The following is a 22863-nucleotide window of genomic DNA, read 5'->3' as shown; positions in this document are numbered from 1 at the left end:
GAGAGAGAGAGAGAGAGAGAGAGAGAGAGAGAGAGAGAGAGAGAGAGAGAGAGAGAGAGAGAGAGAGAGAGAGAGAGAGAGAGAGAGAGAGAGAGAGAGAGAGAGAGAGAGAGAGAGAGAGACTTCCTGTGTGGTCTTTTGCCAGTTCTGTTTTTTTATTGCTGCTTTTCTTTAGTTATAGCCAGGATATGGATAGATGGGTGGGTGGATGGATGGATGGATGGGTGGATGAAGTGTGATCATACTTTTCCTTGTTTTTATGTTATGTCTCGTTCCAAAAAGAAAGCCCACACACATACACATGCCTTTACATTTTGCTGGCTAAAAGGCTCCCTACGTGCTGTGCTAGTTATCCTTGTTTCTGTGCCCTTTCACACACACACACACACACACCCCCACACATACACACACAAGTAGCACACAGAGCTTGTGACTGAATTGTATGTTTTCTGGGCTCCATAGTTTCCCTCTCCAGAGTGGGACACGGTGACTCCTGAAGCAAAGGACCTGATCAACAAGATGCTCACCATCAACCCTGCCAAGCGCATCACCGCTGCCGAAGCTCTCAAGCACCCCTGGATCTGCGTATGTGTTTAACCTACACACACACACATGCCTACACATTCTTTCACATACACACACACACACACACACACACACACACACACACACACACATTTATATGTATGCACACAAACATGCATGAAAAATACCTTGGTAAGGTATGCAGTAAATGGATACATTTACACAGTCACACAATTTTTTGTGAACACTCACACACACACACACCTGTACACACACAGGGATGCTGAAACACACACCGCATCAGTCCATGCTGTAACTCCCCATCCTTCCTCCTCAGCAACGCTCCACTGTGGCCTCCATGATGCACAGGCAGGAGACTGTGGAATGCCTGAAGAAGTTCAATGCCAGGAGGAAGCTCAAGGTGAGCCAGTACCCCCCCACCCCCACCACTACCACCACCCCCACCACCAACACCACCACCACCACCAACACCACCCCCACCACCAACACCACCCCCACCACCACCACCACCACTACCCTCTCTCCCCCATACCTCTGGTAAAGTGCTTAAGGAAATAATCAAAAGGAGATGGTCTGCCTTGATCCAGCCCAAGCTATTAAAATAATCAAAACACGGGCGATGGTCTGCCATGATCAGGCCCAAGCAACACACCGAAGCACAACACAATCAGCCACTTGCCTTGGGAAGAGATGCTCCCAATTTTTTAGAGCAATGTTTTTAAGCAGCTGCCTCGATATTGGAATTGCATTAATAAATTGGGAGCATAGAGTCATTGCAGGGAAACCTTTTCAATCCAAGGAAAATACCTGGCAGTGTTGATTATTCGGTCCTACTGGGTGGGTGGAAGGGTGCGGGCCCTTGAACAAGTCTGTTTTTTCAAAGGCGAGCTTGTAAAGCATAATACAAATAATAATGTTAAAATCAAGTCATCCCATCATTTAGTGTACTGTGAATCACTAAACCCCTGTGGATTAAAAGCCTCAGCTGAATCTGAACTTGTTCGTCCCAAAGCAAATTAATTAAGTACAAAGATCACAGATTGGAAGGGACAGTCAGACAGTCAGACAGTCAGACAGTCAGACAGTCAGACAGTCAGACAGTCAGACAGTCAGACAGACAGACTCACTACAGATACAGACAAGCACACTGGCAGCAGTCCATACCAGGCAATGGTGGACAGAAAAAATGGACTTTTCACCTCCAGGGATCTAATCATTACCTCTCTCTTGGAGCAGACCTTACCTAAGCACTATTGAAAGTTAACGGATAGCATTACTGTGGTCTCTGAGTCTGACTCCCTCCTGCTTTCATTCACATTTTTTGCTCTCGTCCTTTTGTTCAGGGTGCCATCCTCACCACCATGTTGGCTACACGAAACTTCTCAAGTGAGTATGGCTTCCTGTTTCACTCTCCGACGCACAACCTTTTATTTGGTGCTTCCATGCTGCTCAGAGAGACGCTGCTCTCAGCCGCGTTCATCGCATCGCCCGTATTTCTGCCGTGTACAGCTCAGCTCGGCATTCTGACCTTGGGCGACGGTGAATTGCAATTAAAATATGCAACCCCCCCGGTGGCCCTCCAGCTGAGTTAACCAGGCTTTAATTTGTTTGCATATGCAGGCTGAAGAAGGCTAAAAGGGTGGGCGAGAGGATGTGGTCAGTGTGGGTGCCCTGTGTCCTGTGTCCTGTGTCATGTGCCTCTGTGTCAAGGTCATGTCGAAACAAGTCCAAGGGCTGAAGTGATCAGTTCTACTAACACATTTTTTTTTATTATTTACTTGAACATGCTAAACACTGTTCAAAGGTTGAGGACTATTTCAGGAATGGCATTATTGGAATGTTAACAGCAGTCCACAGCAAAATCCTGGTAAAGTTAAATCTGTGGCTTTTAATTTTTTTGAGAGCAAGAGAGAAAGAGAGAGAGAGAGAGAGACGCGGGGGGGGGAAAGAGAAGGATGAGTGAAAGAGAGAGAGGCGGGGATGACCTGCAGATGATCAGAGAGCATTCTGGCTTGGGTCATCGGTGGCAGCTTTTTGTTCCCCTGTTAGTTCCCTGTCAGTCGTTTAGTGGATTTAAAGGCAGGCTGGATTGGGCGTGAGGCTGAATGGCACACGGCGGTGAGCATGCTTTCCCTCAGTCACTGGCTCAAATTTGTTAGCATTTATCTCTAAACTGTGCATTATTCTTAATCCCTGCCTTTTACATGGCTCCATATGGTAGTCAGACTTCTTATGTTGTCAAAGGTCCTCCCCCTACCCCGCCACTTGTACCGCTCTTTTCCCAGCAGTATCGTTCCTTCCCGAGTCCTTCCTCTGTGGTCCTGTGCCCTGTCTCCTGTTGCCTCCCCGCTACTTGTTGCTATTTTATGCTCCTGATTGGAAGTGTGGTGCTGTATTTTTTACTGCGTTTCATCAGGCTGCTGCATGTGTTCAATAATGTGTAATTGTGTTTTATCAGTTGTATATGTTCATTCAATTTCAATCAGTTTTTTCTTGTGGTTTCTTTATTATTGAAGGAGAATTGAGCAGAAATGACATAGCTGTCTGCATCCATTCAATGTTGCATTCAATGTTGTCTCTGTTCCATTGTAATGCATAAAGCATTGTAGGTCTTACTGATATCTCCGATTGCGATACCCGCTGGGTTTCAGCACATTTTAAAGGCAGCGATTCTGCTCTGACATTGGTCCTGTTATTAAATGTTTCTTGTCCTTTTTTTGTGTGCTTTTTCTTTAATGGCTGTCACCTCTGTCTGAGTATGTCAGCTTGTGTGTGTGGGGTGTGAAATGATAATTGGCCACCTGCAGAAGAGACAGTCCAAGAGAGACATCATTAGTGTGTGTGTGTGTGTGTGTGTGTGTGTGTGTGTGTGTATGTATGTGTTTGTGTTGTGCGCTTCTGTGTGTTGATGGTAGACTTTGTCAGTTGGGGTTTTACAGTAACTGTGTAACTATATACAGTATGTGTCTTTCTCTCTCTCTCTCTCTCTCTAACTCTCTGTCTCACTGACTCTGTCTCTCTCACCACAGGCAAGACACCCTTCAACAAGAAGCCTGATGGAGTGAAGGTATGCCAGCTGACCCTATCCACCCTCTTCATGTCTCGCACATGTTTCATGGCACGCACACTTCGATGACCACAGATTATTTTCATTCAGTTAGCCTAGCTTAGCATAGCCTATCCTAGAATAGCCCCTAACATGTGCTGCTGGGATCGGGGTCATCCAGAGCTTGTCTGATAAACCCACGTCATTTTCTGAGGGACCAGGGGAGGCCGGGTCAGTCTGTGTTTTTGTCGTGTTCCCAGCGTATGAGCAATCCCCGTGTACAGAGCTGCTCTCACCCCCCTCACCACCACCCCCACTGCTGCAGCGGTTAGTGAAGCGACAGATGCGCCAGAGCCAGGGGATAGCATCTGTAATCCCACACCCATCTGCCAGGGGTTTAAGAGACTCGCTGTACCCTTACCACCCCTCCCTCCTCCTCCTCCTCCCCAATGTGCGCACACACACACACACACACACACACACACGCACAGGTGTGTATGTGGGGGTGGGGTGAAGAGATGGCTAAAGGGGCACTTGTGCCTCGTTGTTCTCTGTTCTTTGTTCTCTCCTAGTGCCTCTTCACAGATCGCTATCAGCTGTTTGTCACAGTAAATTAAATGTTTTTGAAACGGTTTTAAGCACCCCTTACTTTTCATGACTTTTATATCTCTCAGTGTCTCTCTCTATCCTTCTCTCTCTTTCTTTTTTCACTTTCTCTCTCTCTCTCTCATCCTGTGCCTTGTCTTTGTTTCTGGTTTCTGGCCATACACTCTGCCACTTCAGAAAAGGAAGTCTGATGAAGGCCCAATTTTGGTGAGGCATCCATAGACTAGCTGGTTTATATGATCACCCATAGCTCAATATAGAGCCATTTTAGTGCGTTTTAGCCTAAAGCTGCCCTCCTAAAACCTGACTCTAGACTTCCCCTTTTATTGCTGTTTATTATTTGGCCTTTACTATATCCCAATGGCACAGAATGCCACCTCTTCCGGAGTATAGGCTATGTGAGCAGTGAGACCGGCCTGGCGGTCCCCACGCACACTCAGTCATGGCACATACTGCACTGGAAATACTGTCATGCAAAGACTGGGATTCAGACTCAGCAGGCTCGGTTTCTAAGCACGGCTGATCACGGCAACCACAGAGGTAGTCAGCAGCGTGATGTTGAATGATGGTCATCGGGATGGAAGACTGGGAAGCTCATTATTCATTGACGTGACATAAATTAATGGTGCTTTAATGTCCGCTTGATCTGAGCGGTTCATTATTTTATACTGGGGGCTGTTTGTTTCTGTCTGTTGAGTTAGCGTGACCCTGTCTGGAAACTGCTAACTGGGGCCATTATGGATCCCCAGCACTGAGGCAGTGCTCACCAGAGGGATAATTGCTTTGGGAATAGTGCTTGTTTTTTTGGACTACTAGTCTCTTGTGGTGGGCTTTTGTCAGTCCTTCAAGCTGCCAGCGATGCCATGTTAATACAAAGCACATTCAGCGTATTTATAATTATCTTTCTCTCTCTCTCTCTGTTTCTCTCTCTCTCTCTCTCTCTTTCTCTGTCTCTTTCTATCTCTCTATGCAAATAAGTCTTCAATAGTTCCTCTGATCACAGGGAGTCACGACTGATTAATCTGAGACCTGGGCTACGTGATCATCATTTACTGATATGAATCTAAACAAATGATCATCTCTGCATAAATAGCTTCTCTGTCCGTCTCTTTTTTCTCTCACTTTATCTCTCTCAGTTTCTCTGTTTTTTTTTTTTTTTCCTGTTCTTCACAACAACGTTGACTTCCTGTGGCCTAAGGTATCTCTCTGTTTTTGTCCACTCACCGTGTAGATCAACAACAACAAAGCCAACGTAGTGACCAGCCCCAAGGAGCCGGTCTCTGCTCCGGCGCTGGTACTCTGTCTCTCTCTCTCTCTCTGTCTGTCTGCTGTCTGTTTCTGTCTGTCTGATTCTGTCTGTCTGTCTGTCTGTCGTCTCACAACCAACTCAGTGCAGTTTAGACCCCCTCAGCTGATCAGGCATTGGTTTCCTGTTATCGATCAGAGGCAGATCTTTTTATTTTTAGGGGGAGTCATAATGACTTGCTCTTCTCCGCTGTAACTAGTAAATAGTACTGTATTAGTAATGTAAGGATTGCTCTTCACGTTGGAAAATTGTAAGAGAGCTTCTTTGCCATGTGAAATGGCGTAAGTTAATATCAGCTTTACATGTAGAGTTTCATGTGACTGGTAGGAGAATATTATATAACTGGTAAATAACGCTGGTGCAAGTCATTGCACAGTAATAGAGTTGTTTTATTATCATGTTCTCTAGTTATGTAAAAAGGCTTCTTTAGTGTGTGTGTATACATATGTGTGTGTGTGTGCATGTGTGTGTAAATGTAAGTAAGTGTAAGTGTGCACTGCAAGGGTGCTGTTTTCTTTGCTGTCCAGAAGTCAGTTATGGCACGTGTGCTCAACCGGCTTCTTGCTCACCTGCATGTCTGTTCCATATTCAAGGCTGTCTGGAAGCGCTCTCAACCCTCCCATGGCCTCTGCCCGCCACTTCTACCCACCCTCCTCATAGCGCCTCTGCGTGGCGCTGCATCATGCTTCCCCTCTCGCTTCAGCCCCTCGCATCAGCCGAGGGTTCCCCCATCTGTGCGTTGCCACGGCAACAAACGAGTCACACCGCATGTGCCCTCGGATGGCTAAAAATAGCATCCCTGTTATCAGATTCATTTTTTTTTTTTTTTTATCTCTCTACCCCCCTCCATGCCTCCCTTCCTTTCATTTGGAGGTGGAAAAGGTTGTGGAGGAATGGGGGCAGCTGCCTTTAATCTTATCTGTAGAGAGTTACATTGGCTGCAGATATTTATTCCAACCAACATGCGCACCTGAAACAGTTGATCAGTTGCTTCAGGGCTCAGGATCAGTTGCATCTCATTGGTTCTTTTTGTTTTTTACTGTGGTAAGGTTGCCCATCCCTACCCATTCCATCGCTCTTAAAAAAATACTTTTGCTGGCTAAAGGGGGCTAGAGATCCCCTTTGAATGCCCTGATTGACTGTGCCCTCATTGGCTGTGTACACGGACAGTCTCTTCTCATTGGCTATATACTCATTGGCTATATACTCATTAGCGCTGCTGTTTCCATAGTTGCTCTGTTTTGATTGGCAGCAGGCACATTGGCTCTGTCTTTGATTGGCTCTGCCCATTGGCTCTGTCTTAGATTGGCTCTGCCCATTGGCTCTGTCTTAGATTGGCTCTGCCCATTGACGCTTTGGCAGGAAAGGGTTAGTCCTGATAGGCTTTAAGTACAGAGGCTCGGTCCTGATTTGTTTCTGCCTGTTGTGTTGTTTTTGCTTTTTTTTTGTTGTTTCTCTCTTTACGTTGCCCAAGGATAAACCGTGCGACCCAGGAGCTCCTAGCGTGAGCATTTAGCAGGGTTCCCCATACTGAGACCCCCCTAACCATCTCATTGTGACTTCTGGATGTGTCGTGTGACATTGTTTCATAGAAACAAAAACCTACTGTGCCTTTCACGAAGTCTATTTATGTTGGCTCGCGATGACTAAATGATGCCTCTAAAGTCATGAACGGAGAGCTCTCATAAATAACTTCAATTTGTTTTATGGTCTTGAGTAAGAGACAATTACCTAACTGTGTTTACTGTGCTATTTGGTGTTACTCAACGGAAGTTTCGACATTGTGTTTTAGACAGGAAGCCTATGGCTCTCCCGCTTGCATTGGCCGTAGTAGTGTTGTAGTTAACTAACTAAGCTAGTTTTTCCTGCATGCAATTGTAGTTTGGGCTTCAGCTTCGTCCGTTGCCGTTTTGTCTCTGTCACAAGTCTCCCACCAATTCAAAATGGCCACCATCTGTGATCCTCTCAACCATGGTTTCAGTAGTAGTAGTTGTTGCTGTTGTTGTTTGTGCTTCTTCTGTAAAGTGCACCAAGTGGGGACATATATTCTCAAGAACAGCACCGGCAGAGAAACCTGCAACGAAGTTGGTTCCAAATGGTTATAGTATGTGCTATTACAATGTGTAATATTTCATTGTCTCTCAGCACTGATAGGATTAAGAGACATCTGCACATGGTCTGGTTGTGTAACCCAAATGACATCTGACCTCTGACCTCTGACCAGGCTCTCCTATAAGTGACCACCCCTTGGTGTCCTTTAATGCTTTCTAACCTGTCATACCTTTTGTGAAGAAAAAAATGTAACATTCTTCTTTGTTCTATTTATCCTTCCATCTCTTCCTCTGTCCCTTCTTTCTCTTCAAACACCTGCCTCCCCTCCCCGTCCACCCTTTTTCTCTCGATCAGGAGCCTCAAACTACCGTTATCCACAACCCCACTGATGGACAGAAGGTATTGAGTGTTAGGTTTAAGAGGTGCTCAGTCAGTGGAGTGGTGTGTGCTAGTTTGTGTGTCCCTTGCCACCAGGGATGCTCCATATTCAGAGCAGTCGTTTGTATGAAAATGGAGCATCTGATGCTTGATATAAACACTGATTAATAACAAAAAATGTTTACATGTTAACACTGGTCTGGGTGATCTTGGTTCATTGGGAAAAAAAGCCAAAAGAGTTGCTGCTACTGAATTACATTGAAACCACATGTAGAATGCTTCAGCCAACATCCACGGAGGCAAATAAAGCCTTGCCTTTGAGATATATCTGATTTGGAGTGCATGCTATGTCAATCCACTGTGCATTTAAAACCTAATGACTTCCTGGACGGGTTGTTCTCATAATATTGACACAATCGTTCATCAGATTGCCTATCAGTACACCCATGATTTTGCACAAATGATATTGAAAATGTGTTTTTCTTCTGTAGTGGCTCTCTTGCATGGCGTGACTGAGACATACAATAGAACATGGATGAATATAAACACATTATAACAAATCAAACTGGATATTCAGTGGCTAATGCACCAGTGACATGTGTTGTTTAAATGTGACCTTTAGGTGGACATTTATCAGCAACCTGTACCGTTTCAGTACCCGTTTCAGTAACGGCACACTAACATTCAAGCAAGTTAACAAGTGGACATAATTTGCCCACATTACATATGAGCTCGATTTGGCACACATCTGGCCCCGATTTGGCACACATCTGGCCCCGATTTGGCCCACATCTGGCCCAGTCCAGGGCCAGGTCTCATTCCAAAGTCTGTCACTGTCTCTGTACTGCCTTGGTACTCACATGGTTTATTATTACTAACAGCTCCACACGCATGCACTGCATGGAAACCTTTATTGTTTAATGGGACTACTCTACACAATGCTCCTAATACGTAAGGCAGCACATATTTCAACCATATTAAAATATCGTGAGCTTTTCCACCTATCATCAAACTGCCTGCCTGTCTTTTTAAATATGACATCACACTGCATGCCTTTGGTTGGAGTTGAGGTGGTAGTATCAGTCGTGTGTTTTTCATTTTACCAGAGAAGTGTGGTAGATCCCTGTCCTGTGACATTTTTCTCATTTTTTTTTTCATTATTTTGCTGGGTTACGTTTTACTGCCCTCTCTCCCACTGTGTAATAGTAGATGACAAGTCACCGTTTGGTGTCTGTCTGTCGGTGTTTTGCTGGGTTGGTGTGTGGTGTTGTGTTTCGGGTTTCACAGTGCTGTATTGTGGGTCGCTGCATCAGTTGGTAGTTGGGGTTGATGTCGTGAGGTACTGCATTCACTATAAAACTGTTTACAAAAAGAAAAGAATGGTTTCATTGTCCCTTGTTCGATGTGTTCTCAAAATGTATTTTTAAATAATTTAATGAATAAAACACTTTGAAAGTGAAAGCAAACAATGTACAATAAACCACTTTACCACACAGTTAAAAGGCACACACAGCCTCTTATATAATATTACTGTACTACCTTTTGACCTGTCCTTGATTCCTAGCTTTCAAGTATACATACTTCAATCTTGAATGAAGTACTCTCATATGAAGTACTCATGTTAATTACATTTTCATGTCCTTCTGAGGGCAGTACATAAACAAGTTCTAGAGGGGCAAGGAGGGTAACCACTTATTTTTTTAATGTTTTTATTAATCCCTGCTTTAATCAGCCATTTTGTATCCTGTAGGAGTCCAGTGAGAGTGCGAACACCACCATCGAGGATGACGATGTGAAAGGTAGGACGAGTAGAACTGCCGAATGACTATTCCCTTCTCTTTAAGAATTCAACAGAAGCAGAAGACTCGATACCCTCACAGTGTGTTCCTACATAGTATTTTATAGGTACAAAATAATACGAAGATAACAATGAGTAGCTTTCGTGGTACTGCTATATCCATCACTAATGTCAAAGAATAGCTGCGGATGGGCCCTGGATGTTCTCTCCATAGTTTGGACATTGATGTATGACTCCCTTCTTTTCTCATTTCCTTCCCTCATATTACCATCAAGTCTCAGTCACTCATCTTAATGTCACCGGGAGTAGCACCAATTTCTTGCTTCCTTTGATTCACTCCACTTTCCTGACGTGTTCCACGGGCATCTTTGTCTCTGCTGTCGTCACACAGTGTATAAGCTTCTGTTTGATTGCACCGGACACACACACACACACACACACACACACACACACACACACACACACACACACACACACACACACAGACGCACGCACGCACGCACACACACACACAGACTTTGTAAACAAGCAGCCTGCCATTGATCTGCTGTCTTTAAGTAGGTATACTGAAATCCTGATCAGTGGGAGGAAATTGTGTGTGTCTGCAGAAAAGTCATTAGAGTGTAATTACATTTAAGAGTATGATTGCCAGTTTTTAATTGCTTTATTTCTATTTTTTTTTTTGCTGTATAACATAAAGCTGGGGTTTTCTTCACTCATACTGTAAAATGAGGCCATTTGTTCAAGCTGTCGTTCCTTTCCCCCCAGCTTTTGTCATTTATGTAAATGTAAATATAAATGTTATGTTATATGTATGTATGTAAATATGGGCTTCCATTACGGTTTGTAGATATCATTTTAGGGATGACTCCCTGTGGAAGGACACAGTGAAAATAGTTTTAAATGGCAAGGAGCGAGCTAGTGCGCAACCTTATGGTCAAGGTTGTTTGTGTCCGTGTCCGTGTTGTGTCTGTGTGCGTGCTTACCTGAGTGTGTGTCTCCTGCTAATTTGTCTTACTATCGCCTAATCATGAACCCCTTTCAGATTTTGCTTTTTTAATTGGCCTCCACACTTTTCACCAAAATTTCAGTCATGATTTTTTCCTCTCTTCTGTCTGTTTTTTTTTCTCTCTCTCTCTCTCTCTCTCTGTATGTCACTAACCATCTCCTCCTCAAGGGGGCCTTGACCCCAATCACCAGAATGAGCCTCATTGTCACCTCCTCCTGCTCCTACCTCCTACTCCTTTCAGAAGCCCTTGGAACCATGGCCAGATTTAATTAGGGGACTGGAGAGGTGCTGCTTTTCAGCTGCAGCATGTCTTTGTTGGAGGACAATTGCTGAAAAAGGGGGTTGATGCAAAGGTGCTGCTCCAACAAAGGCATCCACAGGGCCTTAGTGCCTGGCTATTGTTCTGTCAGACGATACAGCCCATACTGATGCCCTGGTGAGGAATAAGATGTGTGGGTGGGTGTAGGAGTGTCGGCTTGTGTGGTATATAGGATCAAAGTTGGAACTTGCAGTGTAATTGCAAAATGGCCACCTGGACAATCTGTAGCTGGACCAACTGTCCAAAACTGTGTCATGGTCGTGAAGAGTGAAATGGAGTATATTGGACTGCCTGGGCAGCAGCAGCAGGTGGTGGCTCCTGAATGTCACCTCTGCCATCTTGAACTAATTGTGGTCATTCAACTCCCACAACATTTGCTTCCTAATAGTGCCAGTTAATCAGGTCATGGTTTGCAGGGTGACTGTGTTATGGGGAGCTGGGATCTCTGTGTCTTTCAGGTTGTTCTTTTCCTCATGTTGTTTTTCCTCCTCTTTGTTTTCAGTTTGAAGCGCTGAAAACCAAAAACAATGCTTTTCTTTTTTGCACTCATTCTTTAATTCAATGTCATCTTACATTCCATTCAATTTGTCCTTCTTTTTTTCCCTCTTTTCCTCTATTCTGTTTTCTCCCATCTGTTGTTTGTGTTTATTTGTCCTGCTCTTTTGAATCCATCCATCATTATTCTATCCTATCCATTACTCCCCATACCCCCTCCAACTGTAAACACATACTTACTTACCAACCCCCCACGAAAAAATAAAAGCCAGATCCTACAAAGTCATACCCCCACGTCCCCTACTGTACCACCACTCCCTCTCCCATTCTCCACCTCCACCACCACCCCCTTACACCAGGGGGCACTGTCCCTCCCCTCGCACCTGCTCCCGTTCGTCCTCCTCCTCCTCCTCTTCCTCTTCCTCTTCGTGCTGGTACTCCCCGAGTGTGTGGCCAAGCCCAGGCGCCCTCTGCCAGGGCCTGCTGCGGCTGCTCGTGGCCGGCTACCTGCTCCTGTTCGTTTGCTCGTTTGTCGTGTTCCTCTCCGTCCACTCCCCGTCCACATCCACGTCCATGTCCATCGCCCGCCGCGGCAAAGCACTCTCGCCGCACAGGGCCTGTCCCAGCCACAACGGCACACAGTGTAAGTGAAACCACCCCTGCTGAAAGCCCAGACAAGACACACGGTAGCCCCTCCAGACGTGACACACGCTAGCCCCTTCAGACATGACACACGCTAGCCCCTCCAGACATGACACACGCTAGCCCCTCCAGACATGACACCAGTAGCCCCCATGAGCTCCCCCCTCATAAACCCCCTAGCTATACCTTGCCACAGATGGCCAAGAAGCTACTTTTCAAATTAGCCTCCCAATATCACAGTGGGGCTTATCGTAAGCATAGATTTAAGCCCACAGAGCCCAGGCTTCACACAACACAGCACCCCTTCTAAAGCCAGCCACATGAGTGCAGTTGAACCTGCAGCGCATAATATAATAACAAGCACAGTTCAGAACAGGTAACCACCCCAAAACTATTGACTAGTTTAGACTAGACAAGACACCTAAGACTGTCCAGCCACCCACTGAAAGTAGATATCTCCAAGATAAGACAGCCACGGAGTCCAGTGAGTGGAGTGGCGAGTGAGCTCGTTATTCAGGACAAGTGGCTGGTGTGGTTTTTTATTTCATATATTTCTTCTACTCTTAGTCTGATTTACACAGGCAGTTTGTGGGCTGATGCAGAAATTAGTCTGGATTTGGGGTTTTAAATCATAGTAGATACTGCCCCCTGTAGACGGAATGTTGTGTTGCATACAGGACTTACTGGTGTGTGTGTGTGTGTGTGTGTGTGTGTGTGTGTGTGTGTGTGTGTGTGTGTGTGTGTGTGTGTGTGTGTGTGTGTGTGTGTGTGTGTGTGTGTGCGTGTGTGCGTGTGTATGTGAAGTTTGCAAGCCATATCTATGTAGGATCACAGCCCCATTGTACACTGCATCGCTTGCATTGTAATCACATGAGGGTATGAAACTAAACAACCAAAGGAATTCATTTGGATACAGTGTCCAAGTCTGGGCTACATACTGTGTAGAGACCAGTGTTTGGCAGTCAGGGGGAAGGAAGGAGACAGTTTCACAAGCCCGTCTGGTGTCCTGGAATGACCCTAACTCCAGCCAGCCTTACAGAAGCTCATATGACTAATCCCAAAATCAGATTTTTAGTCCGTCCCGTTTTTTTTATTGGCTGTAATATATTGCATCTGCCAAACCCAGGCCCACTAGGTGTCCATGGAATTGATTTGGTTTTGGGTGAGTCTAAGGAGTGTAATTCAACAAGAGCTGAGCTTGAGTGAGGATGCCCATTACACACTGAAGCTAGAGCTGAGTGAAAAAGAGTGAAAAACAAACAGAAAACCCAAACTAAAGAAATCTGTGGCCATCATTCCAGACGAGAGCGAAGTGGAGTACATGTTGCCATGGAGGTTTTTAACTGAAAAGGAAAACTAAAACAAGGCCAAAGGGAACAGGAAAGCAAGTCCCCTGATCAGACAACAAAGTGCTTATGTTGTATGTGCACAGTATACTAAACTATATATACCTTATAAGGATGTATACAGTGCATGATGTGTACTTATGTATACATTGTTCTATGTGTATTGTATATAGTAATGTTTCAGTAGCAAAACGGTACACATATCGAAGTTAGTGTGTTCTCTCACAGTGAGTGGTGCTCGGCCATGAAACAGTGTGTAGGTATGTACTTTGTTGCCAGCAAAGGGATAGTGAATGCAGGTGGTTGCTATAAGTTGGTAACCACTAGCACTTTTTTTTTGTTGACTGTCATAGGACCTGAGGATGCAATTCTGCATAGCATATAAACTATTCACAACGGTGTAGAACACAAATGAGACGTCAGTAATCAATCCAAGGGACGATATAAGGTCAGCGATATATTACATCATGTTTCACTGGCCAACCGCAGAAGCCCTCTCTCATGTTGGGAGATCTACGGCCTCCATGGGCACTATCTGTTTGGATAAGTCCCCATTTTCTGCCCCACTGACTTTTATATTTATATGCATAGGCACTCTAATGAAGTGTTCGTTGGCATACAGCCCAGAATGATTCAGTCGCTCATAAGGAAGGGGCGATAGGGAGAGAGGGAGGGAGAGAGAAGGAGGGAGGGAGAGAGAGAGAGCTCTCTCACATGTATCCCAACACAAACACTGCTCACTCTCTTTCCGACCTCATAACTGTGATTTGCGCTCGTGACGTAATGCACGCGTGTCATTCCACTCTTCTCCATTTCCATCACCACTCATTCTCACAGAACTCTCCGGAGTGTTCTTGCATGTTCCAAACTCTCCTCTTTTGTTGTCCCTTAGCTTACATGTTAACCATGAAAGGTAAATGTTTTGTTAAGTCTGTTTGTTTGTTTGTTTGCTGATTTGTTGGTTTGTCTGTCATTGTTGATGCCCATGTGTTGTTTTTTTTCTCTTGCCCTGATGGACTTTCTCTGTGTCAATCTTGTGATGCATAGGGATGGTGGTTTGTTTTTGTTTAAGTCAAAGCCCCACACTCTGCAAAAGCCTTTTCATCGTAACCTTTTCATTGTGTTTACATTACAGATCTTGCCTTATTGATTTTACTAGCTAACTGCGGGTTACTACTGCAATCTTTTAAAATACCAGAGCATCTGGACCATACTGAGAATTGATCTTTACTTACTCTCTCTCTCTCACACTCTCTCACACACACACACTCTCTCTCTCTCTCTCTCTCCCTCTCTCTCTCTCCACTAGCGCGTAAGCAGGAGATCATTAAAGTAACTGAGCAGCTGATTGAGGCCATCAACAATGGAGATTTTGAGGCCTACACGTGAGTCCTACAGAAAGCACACCCCTCTCACACCTCCCTCACAGATCACCAAGTCATTTCAGAGATTAGGCAACATCCCTGGAACCTCTCCTAAGCCCGTATGTACTTCCTCTGTGACCTTTCAGGAAGATCTGTGACCCTGGTCTGACCTCTTTCGAACCTGAGGCCTTGGGGAACCTGGTTGAAGGCACCGACTTCCACCGATTCTACTTTGACAATGGTAACGTTCGTTTATAGCATATGGCTTCAGAGCTTAACATTTTGGTAGATGAACTACCTTTACTCTCAATATAGTCATATCATTGTGGTATCAAATAATAATCCCATTAGTCAAGAATGAAATGACATTTCACACACCACGGGAGTCTTTGACATAGGTCAGTGGTCATAGAGTGACATTTGACTGGGTGGAGGGAGGGCTGTGGTTGCAGTCCTGCTCACTGTGGTGTCATTGTGGGCTGAGTCACGGCCACAGAGTGGAAAGTGAAACCATGAAAGAGCCCCAGTCACCAGAGGCCTTCACTTACTGACTCAGGCACTGAACCAAACGGACAGACTCAAAAGAGCTCCCATTTAGCTCTAGTTTTATGATAAAGTGATAGATTTGAAATAATGTATTTATTCCACAGGATGTTTAGCGGTTGGAATGGTTATGTCATTGAGGTCGTTACAAACACATTGCACTGCCTAGCTGTTGATCTGGCACGTGATGTAGTATTATTATTATTATTATTATTATTATTATTATTATTATTATTATTATTTCTTCATTGCTGACAAAATAATTAGTGACCACTTCTGTGATTTAATGATTAGTGATTAGTGATTAGTTAGTGAGGTTGACTCAATGAATGATTATTATTTCCGCATCATGAAGATACTTCTTGGCTCATGTAGATAAGGCTCATGTCTCCTCCCCTCCTTCCCCAGCTTTGTCTAAGGGCCATAAGCCTATCCACACCATCCTGCTGAACCCTCACGTGCACCTGATCGGCGAGGACGCGGCGTGCGTGGCCTACATCCGCCTCACCCAGTACATGGACGCCAGCGGCATGCCCCGCACCATGCAGTCCGAGGAGACGCGCGTCTGGCACCGCCGGGACGGAAAGTGGCAGAACGTGCACTTCCATCGCTCCGGCTCCCCTTCTGTGCCCTCCAAGTACGCCTCTCACAACTCACTGCTGTGGCTGTTGTTCTGTACAAATTAGTGCTGTCAAATTAACGAATGCGCTAATTTTTAGCAATTCATTTGAAATATTTCACGTGTTAAAAAAAAAAAAAAAAGTAATGCAATTAACATAGCTGCCTGGGTTTTGTTATTTCTGTTAGTGCATATGTATTGGGTGGTGTCAAATTGAATGCGTTCATTTTAGCAATTCATTTGAAATATTTCACGTGTTAAAAAAAAAAAAGTAATGCAATTAACATGGCTGGTCTGCACTCAAATCTCTCTTCATATCTCATGTTCACAGCTAACATGGCCTCCACACTGCTGTTACCAAGGAAAAACACTTCCTGCCAGCTGAGCATTCATCCTGCCTATCCAGTCTCGATCACATCCTGCCCCCGCCCACTGCAATTGCTCTACCCAATGGGAGTCTTGTTTACATATCATCACTGCTGGACTTAGATTCTGGAGGGGTGGGCCAACTCATGATATCATTACTGTGTGTCTACTTTTTTGTTGAAGGCGAGATGATGCGTGTCATTTTGGGCCATTCTCATAGCAGTGCAGTAATCAAAAGAGCATGAAATTAACATAACCCATATAACTTCCCATTCCTATTTTAAGTGTTGTGATTATTGTCAGAGAGCCAACTTGCGTTGTACACTTAACTAAATCCCGTTCAGTCACTTGGGCATGTGCCGTTCTTTCAAACACACTAGAGAGGGGGAATCGAGGTTCAAATTTCCAATATTGCCAAGCTCACTGACCACTCTTGTCATCCGCACTGGTGTATAGCAAGCGGTAAGTGAGAAGTGTGACTGGTTCCATCCATCAGATTAGTGGGGACGCGCGTCAGATATCACCGATTTCACCACAAAGAGGTAGTCGCCAGCATATCACAGTCACTGCCTGCATTACGTCATCATCTTTTAAGAAATACGACATACGTTTCATTTTACGTGCAATATGGCAACACTTTTTAAGTATACAAACTGAATGGCAAAAACAACTTAAGCTTGCTCATATTCTTTATTTTTTTTTGCTTGTTTGGTTTTGGTTGTTTAGAGGTGTTTTGTGTGAATAAGATGAATTGCTACTATTGCTTTTACACATTGGAGTATTAACAGTAGTCTGTGAGCTTAGTTTATGAGTTTCATGCAAGTCTGTTGTGCTGCATCTCAAGATGGTCAAGCAAACATGGTTTCTTGACAACAACAACAACAAAACAAAAAAAACTTTTTTAGCGAAGAGGTTCTGAACATGCTTGGTTCCATCATCACAGCCGCACAGGAAAGAAATACGTGTTAAGAAGTTAAATGTTTTAACAGGAAAGGAATGTAAGATAGGTCTTTGTACCATATGCCAGAGCAAAGTCTTGTACTTTAACTTATGGAAAACTCGTGGACAAGTTATTTTTATGGTGAATTCAGTGATTTTTCTTTTGTATTGTTTTGATTTTCTTTTTTTTCTGTATTTTTATATTGCAAAACTTCATTGACACTCATTGTTTCTCTCCAGGTTGTGTTCATCTCTATTTTCTTCACCTCTGTTCCTTGGTAATGATAGGCACTGTATGAGTTCATTTTCTATCACCTCTTTGGTCCCTCCAGACCTCTGTAGTCCTCGTAAGGTTACACAACCCCACTCCACCCCCCCCCCCCCACACCCACACACCCACACACACACACACACACACATATACACACTCACACTACCCCCCCCCCCCACACCCACACACCCCCACACACACACACACACACACACACACACATATACACACTCACACTACCCCACCCCACCCCCCACACACCCACACAAAATTCCTTTGCTCCTTTACCACACCCTATGTGTCCGTTCCTTAATTTAGGGTGAAGTTATTAAGAAATATATATTTAGATGTTTTATTTTCGGTGCAAAGTGGTGAATAGTGAATTTATTAACAAATATCCTTCCCACAAGGCTTACTTACTAAGTGGGAAGACTTTTGCATAAGTATGTTGGACTGTGCTGAGCAATTTAATTTAGTGGGAGTCACACGTGTGTTTGCACAGTGGGTCAAAGAAGAGGGATAATGTCACAATTATTTCATTTGTTTTCTGGATTACTGTGTTTACAGTTTAGACACACACACACAGTTTAAAAAGATACTACCTTAATATTGTTTTAAAGTTCCACTAAAACAAATCATGTCAAATTTGTTCTTATTTGTTATTAATGAATTTCAAAATGATTCAAATTAAAGTTTTAAACATACAGTGCTGAGAAGTTTCCATCTACTGAACTGTCTGCAGCAAAAGATGATCAGAGTTTGAGTTTGTTTGTGACTGCGTTGGCTTTTCAGTGTGTTTTCTGAAGGAGAACGCCAACCAGCCCCTCAGGGAAGGTTCAACAGAAAAGTTTTGTTCTTGTCTCTCTCTCTTCTCTTTTAGTTCTGCCCATCATGTATGTTTTTTTTTATTTGCTCAAGCCATGACTTAATATAGACAGTGTAAATATCTACTGTCACCATGGGAACAGACATTTGAGAAATATTCAAATAAAATGTGTGATTTCTGCCAAACCTGCGTCTCCACTCTAATCATTTTCACATATTTGTAAAACATTTCCCACCTACTGGGTGTTTATGGGGGGGGGCATCCACTTCATTTCACTGTCACTTTCTTAAAGGGGTGTTCTGTCTCCACTAGGGTGGACCTGAGGAGATGTCTTCTACAGTTAGCCATACATATGAAGAGTATTTTCTTGACTGTAGAGAAAGAGAAAGCCAGACGAGTTGAACACATGTACAGTTTATTTGTTTCCGTCATATACACAATACAGCTGCTGGGCTGTTTTTTTTTTCTGGTTTGACCTTTTTTATTATTATTATTATTCCCCCAGTTATTTAGTTTACTATTACATGCCCTCGTATATATTAATGTATAATTGTCATCACCATGGTAACAAGATGCTCAGTTCTGAAACTTATTTTTTTTTTGTTCAACAATCAAAACATTTGTTAATTTTTCTCCTCTTAGCCATCATGTTTTTACACTCTGGAAGTCATGTGGAAAACCATAGTATTGTCACAAAGAGTAGGATATAATCTTGACTGCACATAGATGCTTTAAGCCAACCCCAGGTCACAGTTACACACAGTGGGTAAGATGTCATAACCATTTCACTTTCATTCTTTTAATATTCTTTTGCTATTGGAAGCCGTAACTGACATCTCAGAGAACTTGGACAATGATTCATACTAAACATTTTCCCCAACACACACACACACACACACACACACACACACACACAATCTCACATGCATATATTCATGAACTCATACAGATGAGGATTGAAAATGGGCACCAGGAAGATGAACTGAACATGAGATATCAGTCAAAATAAAAGATGCTCTGCGTCTATCTACAAGCCAGTAGGGAGTCGCCCTCTACAGGTAACACAAGATTAATCTGCCTCACACACACATACAACACACACACACACACACACACACACACACACAGAGTTGATATTGCATATTGAATGAATACACTGAGGATTTGGTGTCTTTGCTCTAACCAGTGTACATGTTCTTTTGTATCTAACGTGGCTTAAACAGCCAAGGCAGGTGTTCATGGAGGACTCTTAAAGCTGAGATGTTTTATCTCCACTGGTCAATTCAACAGATTGCTTTGCATTTTCATGTTTGGAAAGTCAACATGGTGTCCTGTGGTTATGGTGTGCTTTGACTTCAACCTCACCTGAAAGAGTAAAATGAAATTAGGTGTAATGTCTAAATATGGGTCCTGAAAATTTGGTGTAATGTCTCAATATGGGTCCTGAATATTTGGTGTAATGTCTAAATTTGGGTCCTGTGCTATGTTGTCAGTCGAGAAACCCCATAGCAGAACTATAGTCATGTGTACAGTAGTGGTTCCACTTACCATATTGAACATATGTGTTGTTTCGTAAAACAAGTTAATGGCATTTGGATTATTGTAAAGCAGGTGGCTGACCCTTCAGAGACTGGTCTAGAATAACCAACATGTTGACCTCCTGAACTATTGCATTGAACTGCGATGGTCTTCTCTGACCAGTTGGTAAAATCAAGAGGAACTGTAACAGTAAAGCATTTGTTGTGATCAGTCATTAGTATTGAACAATCTGAAATGTTGATATGCAAATCCCTTACCATTGTAAAAAAAAAATCAAGTATGAAGTAATATTGTCTTTCTAGACAGAGTTGAAAGTCACAGCTAATGGTCCACTGCCCTGCCCTCTAGTCTAGACTATTCTGGAGTCTTTTAGGTCTTCCTTCGGTTCAATGGGAACCCTTGAGGTTATGCCACAGCTGTCTAATATAACCTCACAAACTCAGATCCATGGTGTGAGAGGTATCACGCTTTTATTTTACAACATTTGCAACAACAATAAAAGAGAAAAAGAAACAAAAAAAAAAAAACAACAAACAAAATCAAACCAAAACAACTAGACCACATTCGCGCTTTCCCTCCTTATCCAGTCAGTGGCGGCCTGGTCAACACGCATGGGCACAGTCTCAGGGCTTTGGCCAGGGGCATTGAAACCGAAGTCACAAGCTCAAGAAGATAACAGCAGTGGGATAGTGTGTGTGTGTTGGCAGAGGTGATGAAGAAGCTTGTATATTGTTGTGTGTTGGTTGCTAGGGATGTTGTGAGCTCTCACACAATGCACAGATTAAAAAAATAACTGAAGCTGAAACAATCATGTAACTATTTCCATTTGGAGGATGGGGTGAGGTGAACAAGCACAGTGTGCACAAACACACTCTCACACACACTCACAGAGACAGACAGACATGCAGATACTGTATATCTCTTTGCTCTGAAGAACGTGACAAGCACACACAAGTGAGACACAGACACACAGAAAAAAAGTGACTAGACAAGATGGGATTACAAACCAAGTGTGAAAGGCTTTGGACTCTGTGACACCATACACATTTTTTTCTCCAACACCCAGACTTGGATGGGAAAAAAAAAACACAGGAAAATCTGATTTACAGAAACATTCAAAAAGACGCAACACATTTCGCAAGCAGTGGTTATAACGTCACCCCCTTAGTCATTGTGAGGCAAAGTACTCATTTATGGGTCATGACAGAGCACACTATCGCATTCATTCTCCTTTGGAATCGCGTCCTCTAAATCCACACACTCCTCACACTGTACAGAGGCCATTACGCCATATACACAGACTACAACAGATCGCAGCCTCTCGGCTCGGGTTAGAATAGGTTAGTATCATTACGACAGGTTCCTCTAACAACTGATGGGGGGGGGGGGGGGGGAGGTATTGTGTTTTTTTTTTCTCTGTGTGATCCATGGGTGCTGAGCATCATGTGGGATCCGCTAGCTGCGTGTGTGTGTGTGTGTACAGCAGGTATGGGAAGCAGAGCAGTGAGTTTCAGTGGCGTCCCCCTGCGATGGCTCCTCCTCAGAACAAAATGTCCGTCGGCAAAAAAAGGACTGTGCATGAGTTTCGGCATCCCAGTCGACCCCTTCCACTTGTTCTCCTGTTCCTTTTCTTTTTCCATCCTTTTGATTTTTAACAGTTGAGTTTTTTTTTCTTCTTTTCGTTTGTTTAGTCCTCCAGAACACAGCAGCCAAAAGTAGGAAAAGAGCACGGCAAAAGGTAACTAAAGTTGTCTCCGTTAAGTCGGCAGACAAAACAGGATAAGCTATCTTTGGTCACAAAATGAGCAAATCAAAGGAAAACAAACGGAGAAATCGCATTAAAGCATATAGACGATGGAAAAAAGAGAGTGTTCTATCTGTTGCCAAAGAGAGGACAAAAAGAGTGACATGATCAAACAAACCAAAAAATCAAAGAAAACATTCCAGGATTTGCGAAGCAGTGGTAAAGGCGCTGAGGTTCACAGAGAGGAAGAGCAAGGTGGCGAGAATCTGCAGTGCGTTCTGCGAAAGGTCCTGGCTGGAAAGAACGACAGGATGTATAATTCACAGAAGGGAGCAAAAAGGATGAGTTGGAGGTAAAGCCACCAATCGACACCAGGGGAAGTGAAACGGCAAACGAGTGGCAATACCATCAGTCCTCCTTCTCCTCCCTCTTCTACTTCTTCTCCTCCTTCACCTTCTCCTCCTCCTCCTTCTTCTCGCCCTCCCCTTCTTCGTCTCGCTTGTTGCAGTAGCTCTGGAGGAGCAGGCGCAGGTGTTGCTGAAGGTGGTCGGGTCGCAAGGCTTCGGGGGTGTCCTCCAGACGCTCCAGGTGAGTGTGCTTGCCCTGGCCGTCTCTCATCACAGTCCTCTTCTGCGTGCACGTCTTACGCAGTCGTGTCCTGGAGATGCAAAACAACCAGACAAATAAGATATTACACACATATCCTCAGTATTCTACTGAAATCTATATCTCTTTTCTTTGGTGATAACAATGCAAAAACAGAGACTCAAAAAAACAAGATGCACATAATTAAAAAGTATATTGAGTATCCTCAACAAAATAGTAGTATTTTCTAGTATTGATAACACAACATGCTTCATAGATCACATTCACATCACAGTCAATTTTCAGGATCGTGACCATAGAAGGGCTAAATCAGCAGCAGAGGGGAAGTCATTAGTTTCACACAACATTCTCATGAGAATTAAGCCTTCTAAGGCAAAGACCAGCCTCCATGGACCTGCAAAACAATCTATGAAAATGTGTATTTATCTGGCCAGCACATCGGAGGACCATTAGTGAGGAAACCAGAAAGTAGGTAATCTCCTGTATGTCAATGCCACAGGTGT

At 43.8% G+C, this 22863-nt stretch overlaps 2 protein-coding genes across 15 annotated transcripts in view; one reads left to right on the top strand and one right to left on the bottom strand.

Annotated features, from left to right (window-relative positions):
- The window catches only part of LOC105907237 (calcium/calmodulin-dependent protein kinase type II delta 1 chain), an 80157-nt gene extending 62376 nt beyond the window's left edge, over positions 1 to 17781 (top strand). For 3 of the 14 annotated variants that reach the window (XM_031585341.2, XM_031585340.2, XM_031585353.2), the window contains 13 exons: positions 463 to 585; positions 863 to 946; positions 1890 to 1932; positions 3576 to 3613; positions 5430 to 5492; positions 6979 to 7008; positions 7911 to 7955; positions 9685 to 9733; positions 14436 to 14456; positions 14853 to 14928; positions 15054 to 15148; positions 15859 to 16087; positions 16401 to 17781. In XM_031585341.2, the coding sequence (XP_031441201.1) occupies positions 463 to 585; positions 863 to 946; positions 1890 to 1932; positions 3576 to 3613; positions 5430 to 5492; positions 6979 to 7008; positions 7911 to 7955; positions 9685 to 9733; positions 14436 to 14456; positions 14853 to 14928; positions 15054 to 15148; positions 15859 to 16087; positions 16401 to 16404 (900 nt within the window). In that variant the 3' untranslated portion in view covers positions 16405 to 17781. The remainder of the gene's footprint in view (positions 1 to 462; positions 586 to 862; positions 947 to 1889; positions 1933 to 3575; positions 3614 to 5429; positions 5493 to 6978; positions 7009 to 7910; positions 7956 to 9684; positions 9734 to 14435; positions 14457 to 14852; positions 14929 to 15053; positions 15149 to 15858; positions 16088 to 16400) is intronic. The other 11 variants (XM_031585345.2, XM_031585344.2, XM_031585349.2 and 8 more) reach the window with 8 other exon arrangements.
- Positions 17782 to 18955: 1174 nt separating this feature from the next.
- LOC105907238 overlaps positions 18956 to 22863 on the bottom strand; it is a 95504-nt gene continuing 91596 nt past the window's right edge. Inside the window, exon 48 of the mRNA XM_031585544.2 lies at positions 18956 to 22412. Within this exon, the coding sequence (XP_031441404.1) occupies positions 22187 to 22412 (226 nt within the window). The 3' untranslated portion in view covers positions 18956 to 22186. The remainder of the gene's footprint in view (positions 22413 to 22863) is intronic.

This window comes from Clupea harengus, chromosome 18, assembly GCF_900700415.2.
Source record: "Clupea harengus chromosome 18, Ch_v2.0.2, whole genome shotgun sequence".
NCBI classification, from domain to species: domain Eukaryota; kingdom Metazoa; phylum Chordata; class Actinopteri; order Clupeiformes; family Clupeidae; genus Clupea; species Clupea harengus.
This window is presented reverse-complemented; position numbering and strand designations above follow the sequence as displayed.